This window comes from Pristiophorus japonicus, chromosome 1, assembly GCF_044704955.1.
Source record: "Pristiophorus japonicus isolate sPriJap1 chromosome 1, sPriJap1.hap1, whole genome shotgun sequence".
Taxonomy (NCBI): domain Eukaryota; kingdom Metazoa; phylum Chordata; class Chondrichthyes; family Pristiophoridae; genus Pristiophorus; species Pristiophorus japonicus.
In genome coordinates this window covers 122,031,084-122,049,693 of record NC_091977.1, presented here as the reverse complement: position 1 = coordinate 122,049,693, position 18,610 = coordinate 122,031,084, and the positions used below count along the sequence as shown (strand labels likewise).

Sequence of the window (18,610 nt, the reverse complement as noted above, 5' to 3'; positions counted from 1 at the left end):
GGGGATCTCATAGAAACACAGAAAATTCTGACGGGACTGGACAGGTTAGATGCAGGAAGAATGTTCCCGATGTTGGGGAAGTCCAGAACCAGGGGTCACAATCTAAGGATAAGGGGTAAGCCATTTAGGACCAAGATGAGGAGAAACTTCTTCACTCAGACAGTTGTTAATCTGTGAAATTCTCTACCGCAGAGACTTGTTGATGCCAGTTCGTTAGATATATTCAAGAGGGAGTTAGATATGGCCCTTACGGCTAAAGGGATCAAGGGGTATGGAGAGAAAGCAGGAAAGGGATACTGAGGTGAATGATCAGCCATGATCTTATTGAATGGTGGTGCAGGCTCGAAGGGCCGAATGGCCTACTCCTGCACCTATTTTCTATGTTTCTATGTTTCTGTGTGTCCTGCTATGTGTACAAGGGCAAAAAAGCTTTTGAACGAATGAATAGTCTGACATTCAAAAAATCGAAGGACGTGAAAGCAAAACTGGAAGAAGCAATTCTTGGAGCATTGGAGCTCGGCAGGAGATGGTTCATCGTAGCAGAGGGCAACTGGAGCAAGTCCATCTGGAAGTGCGTTTAGAAGCCAAAAAAATCTGAGGTGGACGAAAGATATGACGTACTGGTGCCTAAACAGTGAAAAACTCGACAAATCAAGGGCTGAGTTCGAACATGAAGCACTGTTTGAACGGAGGCAAACCTTATTATTTTGGACACTTTGGAAATAATTGTTCAGACTGTTTCAATGACAGAGCCCAAAGAGAGTGTGCTTGGAGGGGTCTTGCAGGTTCTTATTCATACTATGGCATGTAATCAGAGTGCCCTTTACCTGCAGCATTGTTTCGCCACCCAGAGAGCCTTGGTATCTAAACCTGTCTATGTCCTTCGGAGGCGGCATCCTCGACCGGACCTGACTTTGGACAAGCATAGACTAATAAAGGAGAGCTGGCACAGATTCAGGACCAATATGTTTTTTATGTTGGTGTTGGTCGATTGTTGGTCAGGACAGCAGAAGAACTCCCCTGCACTTCTTCAAATAGTGCTGTGGGATCTTTATGTCCAACTGAACAGGCTGATGGGATCTCTGTTTAACATGTAATCCAAAAGACGCCACCTCTGACAATATGGTCAGCCTAGATTGTGCGCTCAGGTTCTCGAGTTGGGCTTGAACCCATGACCTTATGACTCAGAAGAGTGCTAGCAATATACCAAGGCTGACACTTATAGCTAAACATTGAAGCCATTCTTATTTGAAAGGGAACTACGAGTGGAAGGATGATACCTGGGAGATATATGCAGCCATGGCTCATGACACAAACCAAAGCAGAATGTAGGCTTGACAAAACTCATACTATGATTTATTGCACTACTGGGATCTTGAAGCAGTGTTTCATATGTTGGGACTAACTGGGGGGCATCCTTACAGTCTACCTCCTTCTGCCCAGAATTATTGTCATCTGCTGCATGCACCATAATTGCCCTGAATTAAAACCTTATTATTCATCTCACTGATGAGGATGGCAAAGCGAAAAATGGAAATGAAGAACTTGCAGCTCTACCAGCAATGCAGCAAGGAAGGTTGTGTGCCAGGCATTAATCCCAGATGCCTTCCAAGAAGCTACAAATTTTCTTAAAGGCAAACCACTCTGCAAAATAACTGTGCCCAAACCATACTGTTCCACAGCTTCATGCTCTTTAAATCCCATCTATTACCATCTTATATATAATCCTGCTATATTGTAACCAATGACAAATAAATCTGCAGCACAATTAATCGAATGTAATGCATTTATTTCCTCTATTATGTTGTGTGTGAATGTTGGGAATTTGACTTTTCCCAGTGCTATCTGCTTGTGTTTTGTGACATTTAAGCTACCATTCCTTCTAAATGATCCTCTTGTGGCAAGGGTTAATGAGGTGGCTGGAAGAAGGGTTTCCCTGACAGCTTGTTAGGATTGTGAAAGCCCCAGACCTCCCTGGGCTGTGCATTGCAGGGGCCCTGGATCGGAGTCCAGAGCTATGGCAGCTGACTGGTGTTGCCATCCCCTCCCATGCATTGTGAATGAAGGATGGAGAGATAGCCATCAATACCACAAAGTGTGTCCCTCCCCACCAGGATTCCTTACAGAAGGGGCTATTGCTTTCCCTCATTCTGTAATGTCCAATTCTACAGCAACTTTGCTCATAAGCTTGCCTTCCCACTATGAGTTCATCTGCTTAAATGCTTCTGAATTGAAGTTCACAGCTGTTTAAGGGGATCCTTGTTTCTCCTCATCACTGGTTGCAAAAGGGAAAGGGAGTAAGTTACAAATTTAGGAAAAGTACAAATAAAGAAGTAGATTTCTGATTGAGATTTAATTTGAGAACATAAATTACGCCGCGACTCAGATACACTGGAGGGAGCAGGGCAGTGACTGCTAATGCCAAGATTTCATGCATCCCCAGACTTTCAAGTGCGCTGCAGAGCATCAGCTACCAGTATGCTGCGTGAAACCAATGTACCAGCCAGCTGATTGGTAATCATGGGGACCATCTGGGGTTCCAGGAATGGATCATCACCAAGACTCTCCAAGATTGAGGAGTGATTTTTTTTTTTAAGTGGTCATCTTAAAAGGCAGCTGAGGAGGGCCCTTGTCTCTCATTTCCAGATGAGGAACAGGTACCGTCCCCAAGTCAGCACCATGCATTGCAATATGTGGATTCTGGGAGCACACCGGCACCCTAGATGCATCTCTAATTTAAGGAGCTCCTCCTGACCCACAAAGTTTGGCACTATTCGTGGCAGAGGTCCCAGCTGTATGCATCCCAGCACTTATGCCAGGACACAGCTGCCATGGATTTTCAGTCCCATTATCTTAATTATATATTGGAGTATATATAGATAGTATACAGAAACTCAACTTTCACAGTGAACTCTCAGCCTTAATAATAACTGTCAGGTAGTGACACTGAGCATTATTTTTCAACCCCATGCTTATCTCAAGGATTCAAAATGTTTTCTAGCTATGTAAGATGTCTTTCTATAATTTAATTAACTATGCAATTACACAGAAAGGGAGATATAGTTCATCCTCTTTCAATAAGTAGTTCTTACTTGAAGAAAGCGATGAGCAGGTTGACCAGTATAATATATTGCACGAACAGATAAACTGCCTGAAGAAAGGGATTAAGAAACGAACCAGGAGGGCAATCTTTATCTTCTTCACAAGCTGCAATTATAAGAGAACAGAAGATTAAAATAATCAGCAAATGCAGTGCACTTCTCTGCTGATGTAATGTAAAGTCTCCACTGCTGATTCAAAGTTCAGAACAAACTGCTATACTGCGTCTGTCACACATATCAGGAATATCAGGCAGACCTCAGCCATCAGATAGGAAGTCTATCATTCAACTCTTGCCACAGTTGCTAGTTGCATTCCAGTGCAAAGTGTTTGCATTTAGCCACAGACCTTTCATAAACTTTGCCAGGTGTCTTATTACTACATGTCCCTGCACCCAGTAAAGTACAGTCTCATATTATATATTTAATGCTCTGAACAGTGCAGAACCTGGTGTCTTTATTTTGGAAGCAGAAATGTTGAAGGACCACTTTTATCTGAAGCTGTTGTAATCTGAAAACTCAGTCCATGGAAATGTATTCCCTCACAATCTGAGGTCAAACATTTTGATGCACCCTGTCATGTTTGTAACTACAATGTAACACCACTGTATTACTGTATACACTCAACTTAGATGCACACCTTGACCACAGGGGGTGAACTTGTGGGAGACACTCCTTACCTGATCATACAGGTATATAAAGGGAGGTCCCACACAGGGTCATGACTTCTGGAGTCCTGTAATAAAGAGTTAATTCACAGAGTGGCCTTGTCCCTGGAATGTGCCTCGTGTGGTTTCATGCTGTAGAGTAAGGACTTTACATTGCCGACGAGAAACGGGAATTCACAACCCACGAGAATGGCCACCGGTAGCACAGAGGAACGGTACTGTGTTGGGGAAGACTGGGACGATTTTGTCGAGAGGCTTCAGCAAAGCTTCGTTATGAAAGACTGATTGGGGATGCAGCGGCCGACAAGCGACGGGCTCATCTCCTGACCAGCTGTGGGCCAAAGACTAATGCGCTCATGAAGGACTTACTGGCACCCGAAAAGCCGGCGGACAAAACCTTTGAGGAGCTCAGCAAATTAATCGAGGAGCACCTCAAACCGGCGAGCAGCATACACATGGCTCGACAAAGATTCTACACCCACCGACGCTGTGAAGGACAGAGCATACCGGACTTTTTAGCGTACCTCCGGCGTTTGGCCAGCCTCTAAGTTCACAAACGCCTGCAGGGGGGAGATGCTAAAGGACTTTTTTATCGAGGGTATCGGTCATGCGGTAATTTTCACAAGTTAATTGAGACCAAGGACTTGACCTTGGAAGCGGCAGCTTTGTTAGCTCAAACTTTCATGGCGGGGGAGAAAGAGACGAAAATGATTTACGCGCGCAATTCTGCCTCTAACGCGGCGATGGATCAGGGAGTCAACATTATCAATGCGACTCAGAGCCGCACAGGCAGGTTGGGGCAGTCAGACATTTACCAGGCAGCGATAGACCCCAGAGCAGGACCTCAACAGACGTTCACGCCATCACAGTGGACAATGCGGCCCGGTATGGGGCCATTGATACCCACTAATAGGGTACTTAAGAGTAGTCAAAGGGACAGTCAGCGCGGAATTCCTGACCACAGTTCCTTTGTCCCCCAACAATGGAAACTTTAACTCATGCTGGAGATGTGAGGAAAAACACTCAGCTAGATCTTGCAGATTCCAACAGTTTGTCTGCAGAAATTGAAATCTCAGTGGCCATTGAGCTCAAATGTGCATAAAACCTGCAACCAGACTAATTTATGAGGCAGATGGGCCAGAAGAGGGTTCTGTGAGGCAGGATGGCTTTTGGGGCAAATCGATGGACGCCGAGGTTCAGCGGGTCCACGACACCAAAACGCCACCAATGAGGATGAGGGTTTTGTTGAACAGTATCCCAGTACACATGGAGCTGGTCACTGGGGCCAGCCAGTCACTCATGGGCGTTCAGCAATTTGAGAAGCTATGGCCACTCAAAGCCAGTAGACCCAAGTTAGAACACAATTGCGGACTTACACCAAAGAAATCATTCCGGTGCTAGGCAGTGCAATGATGGCTGTCACACACAATGGGTTAGTGAACCGGCTGCCACTCTGGATTGCCCCGGGCAATGGTCCCGCACTGTTGGGGAGGAGTTGGTTAGCCGAGATGAACTGGAAATGGGGGGATGTTCACGCAATGTCCTCGGTGGAGTGAAGTTCATGCTCACAAGTCCTATAACAATTCGAGTCACTATTCCAACTGGGCGTCGGGACTTTCAAAGGCACTAAAGTAGTGATACACATCACCACGGACACCAGGCCAGTGCACCACAAAGCCAGAGCGGTGCCGTATGTGATGCGCGAAAAAGTCGACAGCGAATTGGACCGGTTGTTGCGAGAGGGCATCATCTCGCCTGTTGAATTCAGCGACTGGGCAAGCCCCATCGTTCCCGTTCTAAAAGCGGATGGCTCTGTCAGGATCTGTGGCGACTACAAGGCCACCATCAATCGGGTGTCCCTACAAGACCAATACCCTCTCCCGAGAGTGGAGGACCGCTTCGCCACGCTGGCAGGCAGCAAGCTGTTCACCAAGTTGGACCTCACTTCAGCCTATATGACCCAGGAACTGGCAGACGAATCCAAACTACTGACCACTATCGCCACGCACAAGGGACTGTTCATTTATAACAGGTGCCCGTTTGGCATTCGATCAGCGGCCGCGACTTTTCAACGTAACATGGAAAGCCTGCTTAAATCCATTTTGGGAATGATCGTATTCCAGGACGACATCCTCATCATGGGGCGAAACACCGAGGAACACCTCCATTACCTGGAGGAGGTGCTACGCCGACTGGACCGGGTAGGCCTGTGACTTAAGAAGTCTAAATGCATGTTCTTAGCTCCTGAGGTTGAGTTTCTGGACAGGAGGGTTGCTGCAGATGGGATTTGACCCACAGAATCCAAAACAGAGGCGATTCGACGAGCACCCAGGCCCTGCAATACATCAGAGCTGCGTTCATTCCTGGGACTGTTGAACTATTTCGGGAACTTTCTGCCGAACTTGAGCACGTTGCTGGAGCTGCTACACATGCTCCTGCATAAGGGTTGCGATTGGTTTTGGGGGGACTGTCAGGAACGGGCTTTTGATCGGGCGCGAAACCTACTTTGTTCAAACAAGTTGTTGGCCCTGTACGACCCCTGTAAAAAATTGGTTCTGACATGTGATGCATCGTCCTATGGGGTTGGATGCATGTTGCAGCAGGGTAATGCTGAGGGTCAGCTACAACCTGTGGCTTATGCCTCCAGGTCGCTCTCTCAAGCAGAACGGGGCTATGGGATGGTCGAGAAGGAAGCGCTTGCATGTGTCTATGGTGTAAAAAAAATGCATCAGTACCTCTTCGGTAGGAAGTTTAAATTAGAGACAGACCACAAGACACTCACATCCCTGTGGTCAGACAGCAAGGCTGTCAATGCCAACGCATCAGCTCGTATACAGCGGTGGGCTTTCATGCTAGCTGCTTATGACTACTCCATCCGGCACCGGCCCGGCACTGAAAACTGAGCTGACGCGCTCAGCAGGCTCCCACTGGCCACTACCGAGGGGGCAGCTGAGCAAAGCGCTGAGATGGTCATGGCTGTCGATGCCTTTGACAGTGCAGGCTCCTCCATCACAGCCCGCCAGATCAAAATCTGGACAAACATAGATCCCCTCCTATCCTTGATTAAGAAATGTGTCCTGACTGGGGATTGGGCTCCCGCGCACGGAGCATGCTCTGTGGAGATCAGACCGTTCCACAGGCAGATGGATGAGCTCTCCATCCAAGTTGACTACCTACTATGGGGCAGCCGGGTAGTCATGCCCCGGAAGGGCAGGGAGGCATTCATCAGGGAACTCCACAGCGAGCACCCAGGCATTGTGATGAAGGCCATTGCCCGGTCACACGTTTGGTGGCCTGGAATTGATTCAGACCTGGAACACTGTGTTCGCAGGTGCACGACCTGTGCCCAGCTGGGTAATGCCCCCAGGGAGGCCCCGCTCAGCCCGTGGCCCTCGCCCACCAAGCCATGGTCACGCATTCACGTTGACTACACGGGCCCATTCATGGGAAAGATGTTCCTCATTGTAGTAGATGCGTACTCGAAATGTATCGAATGCATCATTCTGAATTCATGCACGTCATCCACCACTGTGGAAAGCCTACGTGCGATCTTTGCAACCCATGGCTTGCCGGACATCCTGGTTAGTGATAACGGCCTGTGTTTCACGAGCTATGAATTCCAGGAGTTTATGTCAGGCAATGGCATCAACCACGTCAGGACTGCGCCGTTCAAGCCGCCAATGGCCAGGCGGAACGGGCAGTCCAAATCTTTAAGCAAGGTATGCTCAGGATTCAAGGACCCTCCCTACAATGCTGCCTATCGCGTCTCCTGCTGGCCTATAGATCCCGCCCGCACTCGCTCACGGGGGTCCCGCCCACAGAGCTACTAATGAAATGGACACTCAAAACTCGGTTGTCCCTAATCCACCCAGTCCTGACCGACATAGTTGAGGGCAAGTGCAAGTCACAAAACAAGTACCATGACCGTAATTCAAGGGGGAGATGTATAGAAATAAATGATCCTGTATTCGTCCTCAATCACGCCGTGGGGCCCAAATGGCTTGAGGGTATTATAATTGGCAAAGAGGGTAATAGGGTCATCGTGGTAAAACTCAACAATGGTCAGATATGCCGTAAGCATCTGGACCAAGTAAAATAAAAGGTTCAGCATGGACACGGAGGAACCTGAAGAAGACCATGAGATGGAGCTCACACTACCGCCAGCGACTGTGCAACAAGAGCAATCGGAAGAATGCACAGTCCATGAGGCCAGCCCGGACAGGCCGGAATCAGCATAGGTGACAGACACTCACGTCAGTGTCCAACAACCAGAGCCCCAACTGCAGCGCTCCACGAGGGAGTGCAGACCACCTGAAAGACTAAACCTATGATCCCAGTAAGATTTTGGCGGGGGGGGGGGGGGAAGGTGATGTCATGTTTGTAACTACAATGTAACACCACTGTATTACTGTATACACTCAACTTAGATGCACACCTTGACCACAGGGGGTGAACTTGTGGAAGACACTCCATACCTGATCACACAGGTATATAAAGAGAGGTCCCACGCAGGGTCATCACTTCTGGAATCCTGTAATAAAGAGTCAAGGTCACAGAGTGGCCTTGTCCCTGGAATGTGCCTCGTGTGGTTTCATGCTGTAGAGTAAGGACTTTACACACCCAAATTCTATTACTTCTAGTTTCAATTTGTTTTGTTGCTATTACTATTCTATGGCAGGTGTCAATCTCTTTTATGACTTCCAGGGTCCCCGCTGGCATTTGGTGCAATATATTCATTGGATATTGGAACAGTTTAATTGAATATTATTTTACCCTTTGTCTTTGTTAATATTTCTTATGATATTTCACAAATAATATAAAGGGTTTTCTCCCTTTTGCCTCAAATAGCTGCTATGCAATCTGTCCTGTGACACACGCACAGAAGTGTCAAGAGTGGACCCATGTAATTTCACCCACTGTTGAATCCAAGACAGGTTTCTTTTAATGTTCATATGAAACACCATTTTTTTTTACACCTACCTTTTGTGCCACTTTTGCTATACCACCCATTAAACTGAGCAGAGTGTACACAACGCATGCTCTGTCCAGTTAGAATCATAGAATGATACAGCACAGAAGGAGGTCATTCAGCCCATTGCACTTGTGCCAGTTCTCCCTCAAAAATGACATACTTAGGAGCCCAGCTTGCATATTAAAGGAGACTATGACCAGAAACAGTAGGATGCTCCAGCCATCCAGTGGAAGGACCCTTTCAAGTAGGCAATGCCAGCGCGCCAACGTAAACGAGGCAGTAAGGCTGTTTACACCTAGTGGCACAAGTTAAAATCTATCCCAGTATCTCTGATCATGCCAACATGGAACTATAAAAACCATAACAGTTTACAGCACAGAAGGAGATCATTCAACCCATCATTTCATTGTTGGCTCTTTATTAGAGCAATGCAAAACTAATCCCACTGAACTGTTCTCTTCCCACAACTGTATTCCTTCATCTACTTCAAATGTTTAACCATTACTTTGTATATTTTGTGCCAGAAGACTATCCTAATCTAGCGTCCGATTCATAAATTTATGGTTGCCTTTTTGTGGGATATGTGGAACACTCTTTGTTCCAATCCTACTCGGGTTCTCTCCTTCACCACTTTTTCCAGTACATTGATGACTGTATCATTGCTGTTTCCTGCTCTCGCCCTGAACTGGAAAATCTCATCAACTTGGCATCCAATTTCCACCCTTCCATCTCCTTTACATGATCCATTTCCGGCTCTTCCCTTCCCTTCCTCGACTTCTCTGTCTCCATTTCTGGGGATTGGCTATCAACCAATATCCACTATAAGCCCACTGACTCCCACAGCTGCCTTGACTACACCTCCTCCCACCCCACATCCTGTAAGGACTAAATTCCATTCTCCCAGTTTCTCCATCTCAAACGCATCTGTTCTGACGATCCCACCTTCCATACCACCGCTTCCAATATGTCTTCCTTTTTCCTCAACCCAGGATTCCCCTCCACCATGGTTGACATGGCCCTCGACCGTGTCCATTCCATTTCCTGCACTTCTGTCCTCACCCCTTCCCCTCCCGCCCAGAACCACGATAGGGTTCCCCTTGTCCTCATCTTCCACCCCATCAGCCTTCGCATTCAACAGATCATTCTCCGCCATTTCCGCCACCTCCAGCATGATCCCACCACCAAACACATTTTCTTCTCCCTTCCCCTTTCAGCATTCTGAAGGGACCATTCCCTCCACGACACCCTAGTCCGCTCCTCTATCATTCTCAGCACCCCCTTCTCCTCTTCCCACAGTACCTTCCGTGCAAGCATAGGAGATGCAACACCTGCCCTTTTACCTCCCCCCTTTCCACCATCCATGGCTCCAAACACTCTTTCCAGGTGAAACAGCGATTTACTTGCACTTATTTCAATTTAGTATACTGTATTCGCTGCTCACGATGCGGTCTCCTCTACATTGGGGAGACCAAACTCGAATTGGGTGACCGTTTTGCAGAATACCTCCATTCAGTCCGCAAGCTAACCTTGATCTTCTGCTCGCCTGTCACTTTAACTCTCTGCCCCACTCCCACTCTGACCACTCTATCCTTGGCCTCCTATACTGTTCCAATGAAGCTCAACGTAAGCTCGAGAAACAGCACCTCATCTTTCTATTAGGCACTTTACAGCCTTCCGGACTCAACATCGAGTTCAACAATTTCAGTTCATAAATTCTGCCCCCATTTTTCGGACGATAGCTGTTGATGATTCTGTTATTGCCATTTACATCTCGTCTAGACCCATCTTTTGTTTCTTTACTTGTACCATTACTAATGTTCTGCGCAGCCGTCTGTCAGACCCACACAGCTCAGGACCGGCTTTCCCAATGTGAAATTGCACGGAATTTGAATGGGCCGCGCAGTGCGTTAAAGAGACTGCGCACCCAAATTTAAAATTAGGGGGAACATTGGCCATTACCATCTCCTTTCGCCTTGCACCATCATCCCTTTTGTCATTTCATCTCTCCTGCCTTCCACCCTATCACGGACCTTCCCTTTTGTTCTTCCCTCCCCTCCCCCTACCCCCACCGCCCCCCTCCCGCTTCTGTACTTGCTTAAATCTTGTTATATCTCTAACTTTTCCCAGTTCTGACAAAAGATCATCAACCTGAAACTCTGTTTCTCTCTGAACAGATGCTGCCTGACATTTTCTGTTTTTATTTCATATATTTATGTTGCATTTGTAAATGTAAATATATGAATACATACGATCAATTTCAGAAGCAAAGACTTCACCAAATATCATCCAGTAAGGCTGGAACACTATATCTCGAGCAAGGCGCCAGGAGGGTTGTTCTGCTGGAGAAAGTATAGCCTTTCTTGACACCCCAAAGCTCAAAAGAACAATTGCCATCAGAATCACTATATAGAACATGTTTGCTGTCTAAAAAAGAAAGAAATATATTTTTAATTTGCTATAGAAATTATAATGTATATATAGAATAATTTGCATATTCATATCTACAGTTTGAAGTGGTTTCAGATTAGTACAAGCCCAAAACTAACAAGGGATGCAATTTATCTCTAACCCTCTGTTATTTTGCATAATATATGCAAGAATCTTTATTTCCATTTGAAGAAAAATGTCCACAGTCTCAGAGGGAACTGGTTATCTACTCAGGAGCCAGTTTCCAAATTAGGATCCACGATGGTACGATATGACAATTTCCCCAGAATCCTCTGCATGATCTGGTATAGGAAGTTGTAGATTATAGATATTATGGTATTCTTATGGGGCTCCACTCCCGTTGTGGAGCCCCGCTAGGGGCAAGTACAGTAGCTCTAATTTTCCAATCTATGCTTGCTGCTAGTGAGACTTTGTGCCAGGAATGAAGCCTCACAAAAGTGCCCCCATAATGTTCAGGAACTACAATGTGACACTGAAATGTATGACCTTTCACTACAAATAAGAAGTTTCATTTGTAATTATTATGGATGCCTTTTTTGTTATTGGCATTTCTTTTAGTTGCATAAGATAGTGTGCATTAGTACAGCTCAAAATTTCCTCTATCATAACAGTTTCCAAGGTGAAGTATGGCATGCAATAGATAGACCATAAAGATCTCTCTCCTCTAACAATATGCCAATTCACCAATCTTAGAAGCCACCTACTATTGCACAACAAGGAATGTTTTATTTTATAGATAATAAACATGTTGGCAGAGAAAGGAGCCTTTCATCACATCATTCTATGCCTGATGTGAACCGAGACCTCTGAGGTAAAAGGACGGTTTGCTATTGCCCTGTGCCACCCAGTCTGCCCTTCATAGTCTATAATATATTAAAAGTTATTTTTGCATTTGCTTCCTGTCTAAAAAAAAACTTATTTCCTATTGTCGCATTTTTGTTACTTTTGTGGCAACGTTTCCATTATAAATTCCTATGCCCACATTTATAATGAAAACCATCTATGTAAACATCATACTGTAATTACACCCGCCTACCAGTGGTGGCACTGTAGTGCATCAGTTTTACATCTCCCAGCTCCTTAGCCGTTACTGCAGACAAACTCCTATGTCCAATAAAATTGTCATAAGTTTTGTTGTTTAACTTAAATAATAAATATAAATTCACAGTATTATATAGAGATAAGGATCGAATATCTGATTTTAAAATGTGGACTGAGCTGAATGTTCCCATTTAAATAGTTCCTGCCTGAAGCTCCCTTGCAGCTCGTTTGTTGGTTTCTCAATGGAAAAACTGAATATGCATGGAAGTTTGAATAGACCACAGAGCCCCTTAAAGGGGTCGCACATCTAAAAAAAAATAGAGGAAACATTGCTGCACACCCTGGTCCAATTAATCCCTACCCTCTAAACACCCTTCACCTGAAGGTTACACTTGATTTTGACTCCCAGGGAAGTCAATGGAAATAAAAATCAGGGGAGATGTAAAACCAGCTGCTGATTCACTGTTACCCATTTTACACTATTGCACAAAGTGAAAATCTACCAATCCAATCAGGTTGTGATTAGCTCAGATTTCTGGATAACAGCGTGAGAAATTGACCAGTACTAAAAAAAATTTGAAACTGATACAAATGAGCTTCAATATAATTGAGAACAACAGTTGTTGGAAATATATGTTAATACATGCAATGTATCTACTTAAAATTTAAATCAGAACTTATTTTTTCACTGGAAAGGTACACTGAAGATTTTAAATACTTACCATTCTCCCAATCATTGTCAAGTATGGTCCGGCATGTTGATTCACTGCAAAGAAGTCCAGAAGCCTCACAAACCAAAATATAATGTCCAGGGAGTATATAATCCTTCCAGCTGTCTGTAATGGCTGGTCAGTCCAACGTAAACCAAACCCAACAGCAAATAGGACGATAGCCACTGAATCATTGAAATTCCAATATTCTTGGACCCAAACTTTAACCTTCCGGCTGAATTTTCCTGGCTCTGATACGAAGATCTGTGCAACAAAGGTTAAAATTAGGATGAAATCAGGCCAATTTCAACGGGCTCGAACCTGGTGGCCATACCGCCCACTGCCACCGGCTGCCGCCGAGTTTTTTGGGCAGTCTCCCCTCGGTGCCATTTTCATGGAGGCCTCCCACCGATGGGAGGGGAGGAACGCTGGGAACTGCCCGCTAACGGCCACTGGCGCGCAAGGCGTGTAAATGTCCTCCGGCCCACCGAGCTGACAATTTGGTGCAGGTGGGAGTCGGCAGCAGCAGGGGACAGGACTGCCACGTGGAGGCAGGTCGAACCGCAATGGTAAGTAAGAAGACCTGCAAAAAAAAGGTTAGTGAACTTCTTTTATTAATTATTTTTTCAGCGATTTACGTGTATGGGGGTCCCCTGAAGGTCTTCCAGTGTTTTATTTTTGGTGAAAATTTTAACTTTTATGTGCTCCCCCCCTCCCTGGGCCCGACTCAATCCTCGGCGGCACTTTGGCGAGGATCACATTTGCCGTTGAGATTGGGAGCTCCTGCCCGCTGCCGCCCAGATTCACGGCGTAAGTCATTATTTTGCCACCGGGCGGTACTGGCATATCTTTTAGAGGAATCTTCCTGGCAAAGTACCACCAGGTCTCTCGCCGGCCCTTTGGGTGACACTTGGGCGGGCCTTAACTTTGACCAAGATCGGGCCAATATTTCCTTTGAGTAAAGCTAATCTTTTCAGACAGCTCATTTGTCTATTCGGAATTAACTTGTTGCCGTAAAGAAGCAGCCTTAAGTCAGGGCTATATATCAAAAACCATTTGAAATATGACCAAATTTACATTTCATAGGGCAGGTAAAAGTTATCCCTTTAACTAAAACAGCTCTCCAGGCGAACAGGGCTTTCAATTACGATATGTTTACCTGTAATGACCATCAATAACTGTAAAGATCACTGTATGCACAAAATGAGGGTCCGAATACTTGAAAATCTTTGTCGGAACAACAGTGATGTTCAAGGATGGAATTAATCACGAGAGATTTCCTTTTTCTGAAAGACTTATTGGCCCTCAGTGCCAATTAAGTTGTACTGACAAATTGATTCAGTGAACAGATCGATTATTCACTGTTAAAGTTTATGAGCTGTGCATTTCCATTAGTTATAAATGTTACAGGGAGTAAAACAAACTAATTCAAAGTTGCACAGTAACCATGTGAAAAGGTTGAAAAATGCACAGCAGAGACGGTGATTCCCATTGAGAAATATTGTTTGCATTATGGATATAGCTGTGGCTCATAACAACTTGGGGCGGGGGTATAGGGACAGGAAAGATGAAGTATGGATTTCCTTTTTTAAATTAAAAAGAGTTGAGTAATTTAATCCCCTATCGGTCTCGTGAATTTTGGGCCAAGTTTCCACAGGAGCAACTAGCTTTTTTTGGAGTATCTTAAAAATCGCAATTCTCCATATTTAGTTTGCTCCAGTTTCAGTGAGTTAGTTCAGTTTCTTTTTAGTTCAGTTTTTTTTTCAAAAGGGGGCGTTACCAGCCACTTATGCCTGTTTTGGCCATTTAAGCAAGTTTAGGCAGCCAATAGTTACTCCAAACTAACATAGCCCAGCGTATGTGTCCACTTTTGTACGCTCAGAAAAACCTTGCGGACACTTTAGAAATCAGGCGCAGGTAGCCAGAGATGTGGGGTGGGGGGGTGGGGGTGGAGGGAAGTTAGAGGATTTTCCAAAGCACTAAACACCTTCACAACAACATTAAAGAAGCATAAGTACATTTAAAGCACTAAACACTAAACAAAGCACAAAAATAAACATTCAATAACAAATAAAAAATACAAGGAAAGCACCAAGACTTACAAAGCACTAAACAAAGCATGAAAAGTAATAAGCAATTAATTAAAAAATTAAAAAATAGAAAGAACCCTGCACCTAAAGCACCAAGACCAAAGTAATAAGCAATCAATAACAAAGAAAAAATAGAAGTCCTACCTTTATGTGAAGGGAAGGCAGCGGGCTGCCGATGAGGGAAAGGGAAGAAGGGAGAGGGGGAGGAGAAGGAGGGGGGAGAGAGAGGAGGGGGAGAGAGGAGGGGGGAGGGGTGGGAGAGGAGGGGGAGGAGGAGGGGGAGAGAAGGGAGAGAGAGGGGCGGAGAGAGGGGAGGAGGAGAGGAGGGGGAGAGAGGAGAGGGGAGAGGGGGGAGGAGAGGAGAGGAGGGGGAAAGAGAGGGGGGAGAGAGGAGGGGGAGGAGGGGGGTGGAGGAGGGGAGGGGGGTAGAGGAGGGGAGGGGATGTAGAGCAGGGGAGGGGGGGGGTAGAGGAGGGGAGGGGGGAGAGGAGGGGAGGGGAGGGGGGTAGAGGAGGGGAGGGGGGAGAGGAGGGGAGAGGAGGGGAGGGGGGGTAGAGGAGGGGAGGGGGGGTAGAGGAGGGGAGGAGGGTGCAATGTTAAATATACGAACCTGCCCAGGTCCCATCCTACTCACATCTTGCCCCTAATCTCTTTGCTTTTCTGCTACCCCCGCTCCTCTGAACATCTCCGAGACAGTCCCAAGAAACACTCGATGGCCTCAGTCATCTTCCTTCTTGATGGTCACTTTTGCCAGCTCCTTCTCCCTTTCTTGTTTGGCTTTCTGTTCCCGGGATCTCCTGTCTCCGATGACGGACATTGCCATCTGTTCCCTCGCAGGTCACAGTGGGGCGGCCATTCGGCCAGGGCTTGGGGCGGCATGCTTCGGGCCCCTCCCACACAGCCTGCAGCACACGCACACAGAATTTGGGGACAAGGAGCTACTGCACATGCGCGCACACTCTAGCGCGCATTTGCAGAGGTCCCGGCACTGTTTTCAGCGCCGGGATCTGGCTCTGCCCCCTGGTTCTGCTGCGCTCCGCCGAGTCCGAAGGAGGCCTGGTGAGCGTGGAGAATACCACGGTAAGGATTAGGCACGCTTTTTGTTCCAGAAAGTCGGCGGACCTCACGGAGGTGCGCCATTCTAAGGGTTGGTGGAAACATGGCCCCTTTATTTCTATCTTCTACCATCTCAATTATCATGTGTTCAATTTTCCCCAGTTATCTGTGCTGTTATTTAGGCATGCACCGCTTTTTTTGGAGTAACTTAAAATATCGAAGTTTTCCCAAAGTTTCTGCGCCAGTGTAACTCAGTTAGTTACGAATTTTTTCGGTTAGTATTTTTTTGCGTGATGAGGTCGTAACCTGATGTCTGCACCAAGTTTTTCACATTTAAGCAAGTTTGGCCAACTGACATTTTTCCTAGGGTGTATGTGACCACTCCCAAAAAACCTCCTGGGCACTTAAGAAAAAGCAGCGCACATTAAAAAATCGGCGCAGAAAGACGCCATTGTTTTAGATGAAGTTTTGGAGGGAGTCAAGTAGACAAAGAATATGCATCATGAAGCTTAATTTTTCAAAGTCAAAAGGGATAAAATAGAAGTCTAATGCAATTCTTAAATTTTTTATTTTTTTCAAAGTACCACGCCTAGCTTCCCGTTCTAAGCAAGCCTATTGTGCATGCGTAGAACAGGGTGTGGTCCATACTAGGGCGTCGACCTTGGGTAGCAAGAGAGAGGAAAGAAGATTTGAGTGCTATGTCCTGCTGTTTTGAGCTTCTTGCAAATGTTACAATTAAATTATGGGGATAATATTAACAATGCCATACCTTGTGCAAGCCTTCTGCATGGAGGAGAAGATTCATTAGGCATCATTGCATGAGGAACCTCAGAGCACGTGGGATGATGGGCAGGAGGCCTTACGCATATCGGGTATATCGAAACAGGCGTTCATACCTGCACCTGAGTGATGCAGTCTATGTGAGAAGTCTGTGTTTCCACAGAGAAGTTGTAACTGAGATCTGTGAGTTAATAAAAGCTGACCTGCACCCTAGAAGCATCAGGAGGACTGCTTTGTCAGTTGTAGAAGACTCACCTGAGGTGAGAGTGGCAATGGTGAGGAGGAACATGCTGATGATGAGGAGGAGGAGGAGGAGGAGGAGGGGGAAGAGGAGGAGGAGGAGGAAGCCATGCAACTACCTGAACCAGAGCATGATGGCGGAGGAGGGTGGGCTGTTGTGCCCCTTTAACGAATGCTCAAGCCCTGTGTCAGCAGTTCATCTGGGAACACTTTTCTGCCTGAAGGCTCAGCGACAACTATTCCAAATGGACCATGTATACTGTTTGGACCTGTTCCGTAATATTGTGTTATGTTAATGGAACAAATAATGGAAATGATTCTTCTTTAGTTCAAAAAGTTGTGTTAATAATGGAACAAATAATGGAAATGATTCAGTTATAATTTAAAATATATTTTATTCGAAAGTTTAACACATGTTTGTACTTAACTTAACTTTAATAAAAATATTCTTGTATCAAACTTTAAAATTTTCGTTAAGATCACTTACAAATTTTAAGATCATTTACAAACTTTAAGATCACTTAAAATCTTTAAGATCACTTAAAATCTTTAAGATCACCAACAAACTTTTAAACTTTTAAACTTGTAAATTTATTTCACTTAAAAAAACTTTTAATTTGAGAACAGTTACAACAGTAATAACAAGAATAACAACAACAGCAGCCGCAAAGAAAGACTGCACCCATCTCTGCTCCATCTTCTTCTAAGACCACCCGCTGCGCTTGGTCTTGGTGACTTCACCCCTGCCCGCAGGCGGTGGAGTAGCATTTCTCGGGTTGGTACCAAGCTTATTCTTTCAAGCATCTCGGATAATTTACACTGTTTTATTGGGGCGTGGGCAGGCGGTAATGTGGAAGGCCCAGCTTGGGCCTCTTCAGAGGCTGGTCTGGGGGTTGGAGTGGGAGTGGCAGTTGATTCCATTAATGGCCGCGGGGTCTGGCCGTGTTCCCTTATTGCAGCAGCTAACTCCGACATTCCCTCCCTCATGTGCCCTGACAGTGTCTCAACTACCTGCGACATTCCCTCCCTCATGTTCACCGATAGTGTATCAGCTGCCTGCGACATTCCCTCCCTCAAGTGTTCACACAATGTTTCTATTTCTTGAGAGAGTATTGTGACTTTTCCCGACAGTCCCGATACTTCATCACCCACCACACTGATGGTGTCCAGGAGTGATCGCATAAGGTCAATGCTCTCCACACTCATTGCCATCCTCTGAACCACATCTGTTACATTCTGCACCTCAGGAGAGCGCTGTCGAGCTCTCCTTCCCCTCCTCACCCTGGGTATGGCTCGCTGGGACCCCCAGCCTCGGACAGTGGGGCCCTGGATGTGGCTCGCTGCATCACACTGGGACCCACAGCCTTGGACGGTGGGACCTTGGGTGTACCTTGCTGCACCCCACAGCCTCAGACTGTGCAAAATCATGGAATGTCCCAACACTCATACCACTCAGGAAAGGGGCTGGCCCCACAATGGATGGCATCTGCATCTCCTCCAGAGTGAG

General features: G+C 46.0%; 1 protein-coding gene across 1 annotated transcript in view; it reads right to left on the bottom strand.

Moving 5' to 3' along the window:
* trpm6 (transient receptor potential cation channel, subfamily M, member 6) overlaps nt 1-18,610 on the bottom strand; it is a 238,131-nt gene that overhangs the window by 90,066 nt on the left and 129,455 nt on the right. Inside the window, exons 22-24 of the mRNA XM_070867525.1 lie at nt 12,950-13,201; nt 10,988-11,162; nt 3,093-3,207 (exon numbers count right to left, since the gene is read on the bottom strand). Of these exons, the coding sequence (XP_070723626.1) occupies nt 3,093-3,207; nt 10,988-11,162; nt 12,950-13,201 (542 nt within the window). The remainder of the gene's footprint in view (nt 1-3,092; nt 3,208-10,987; nt 11,163-12,949; nt 13,202-18,610) is intronic.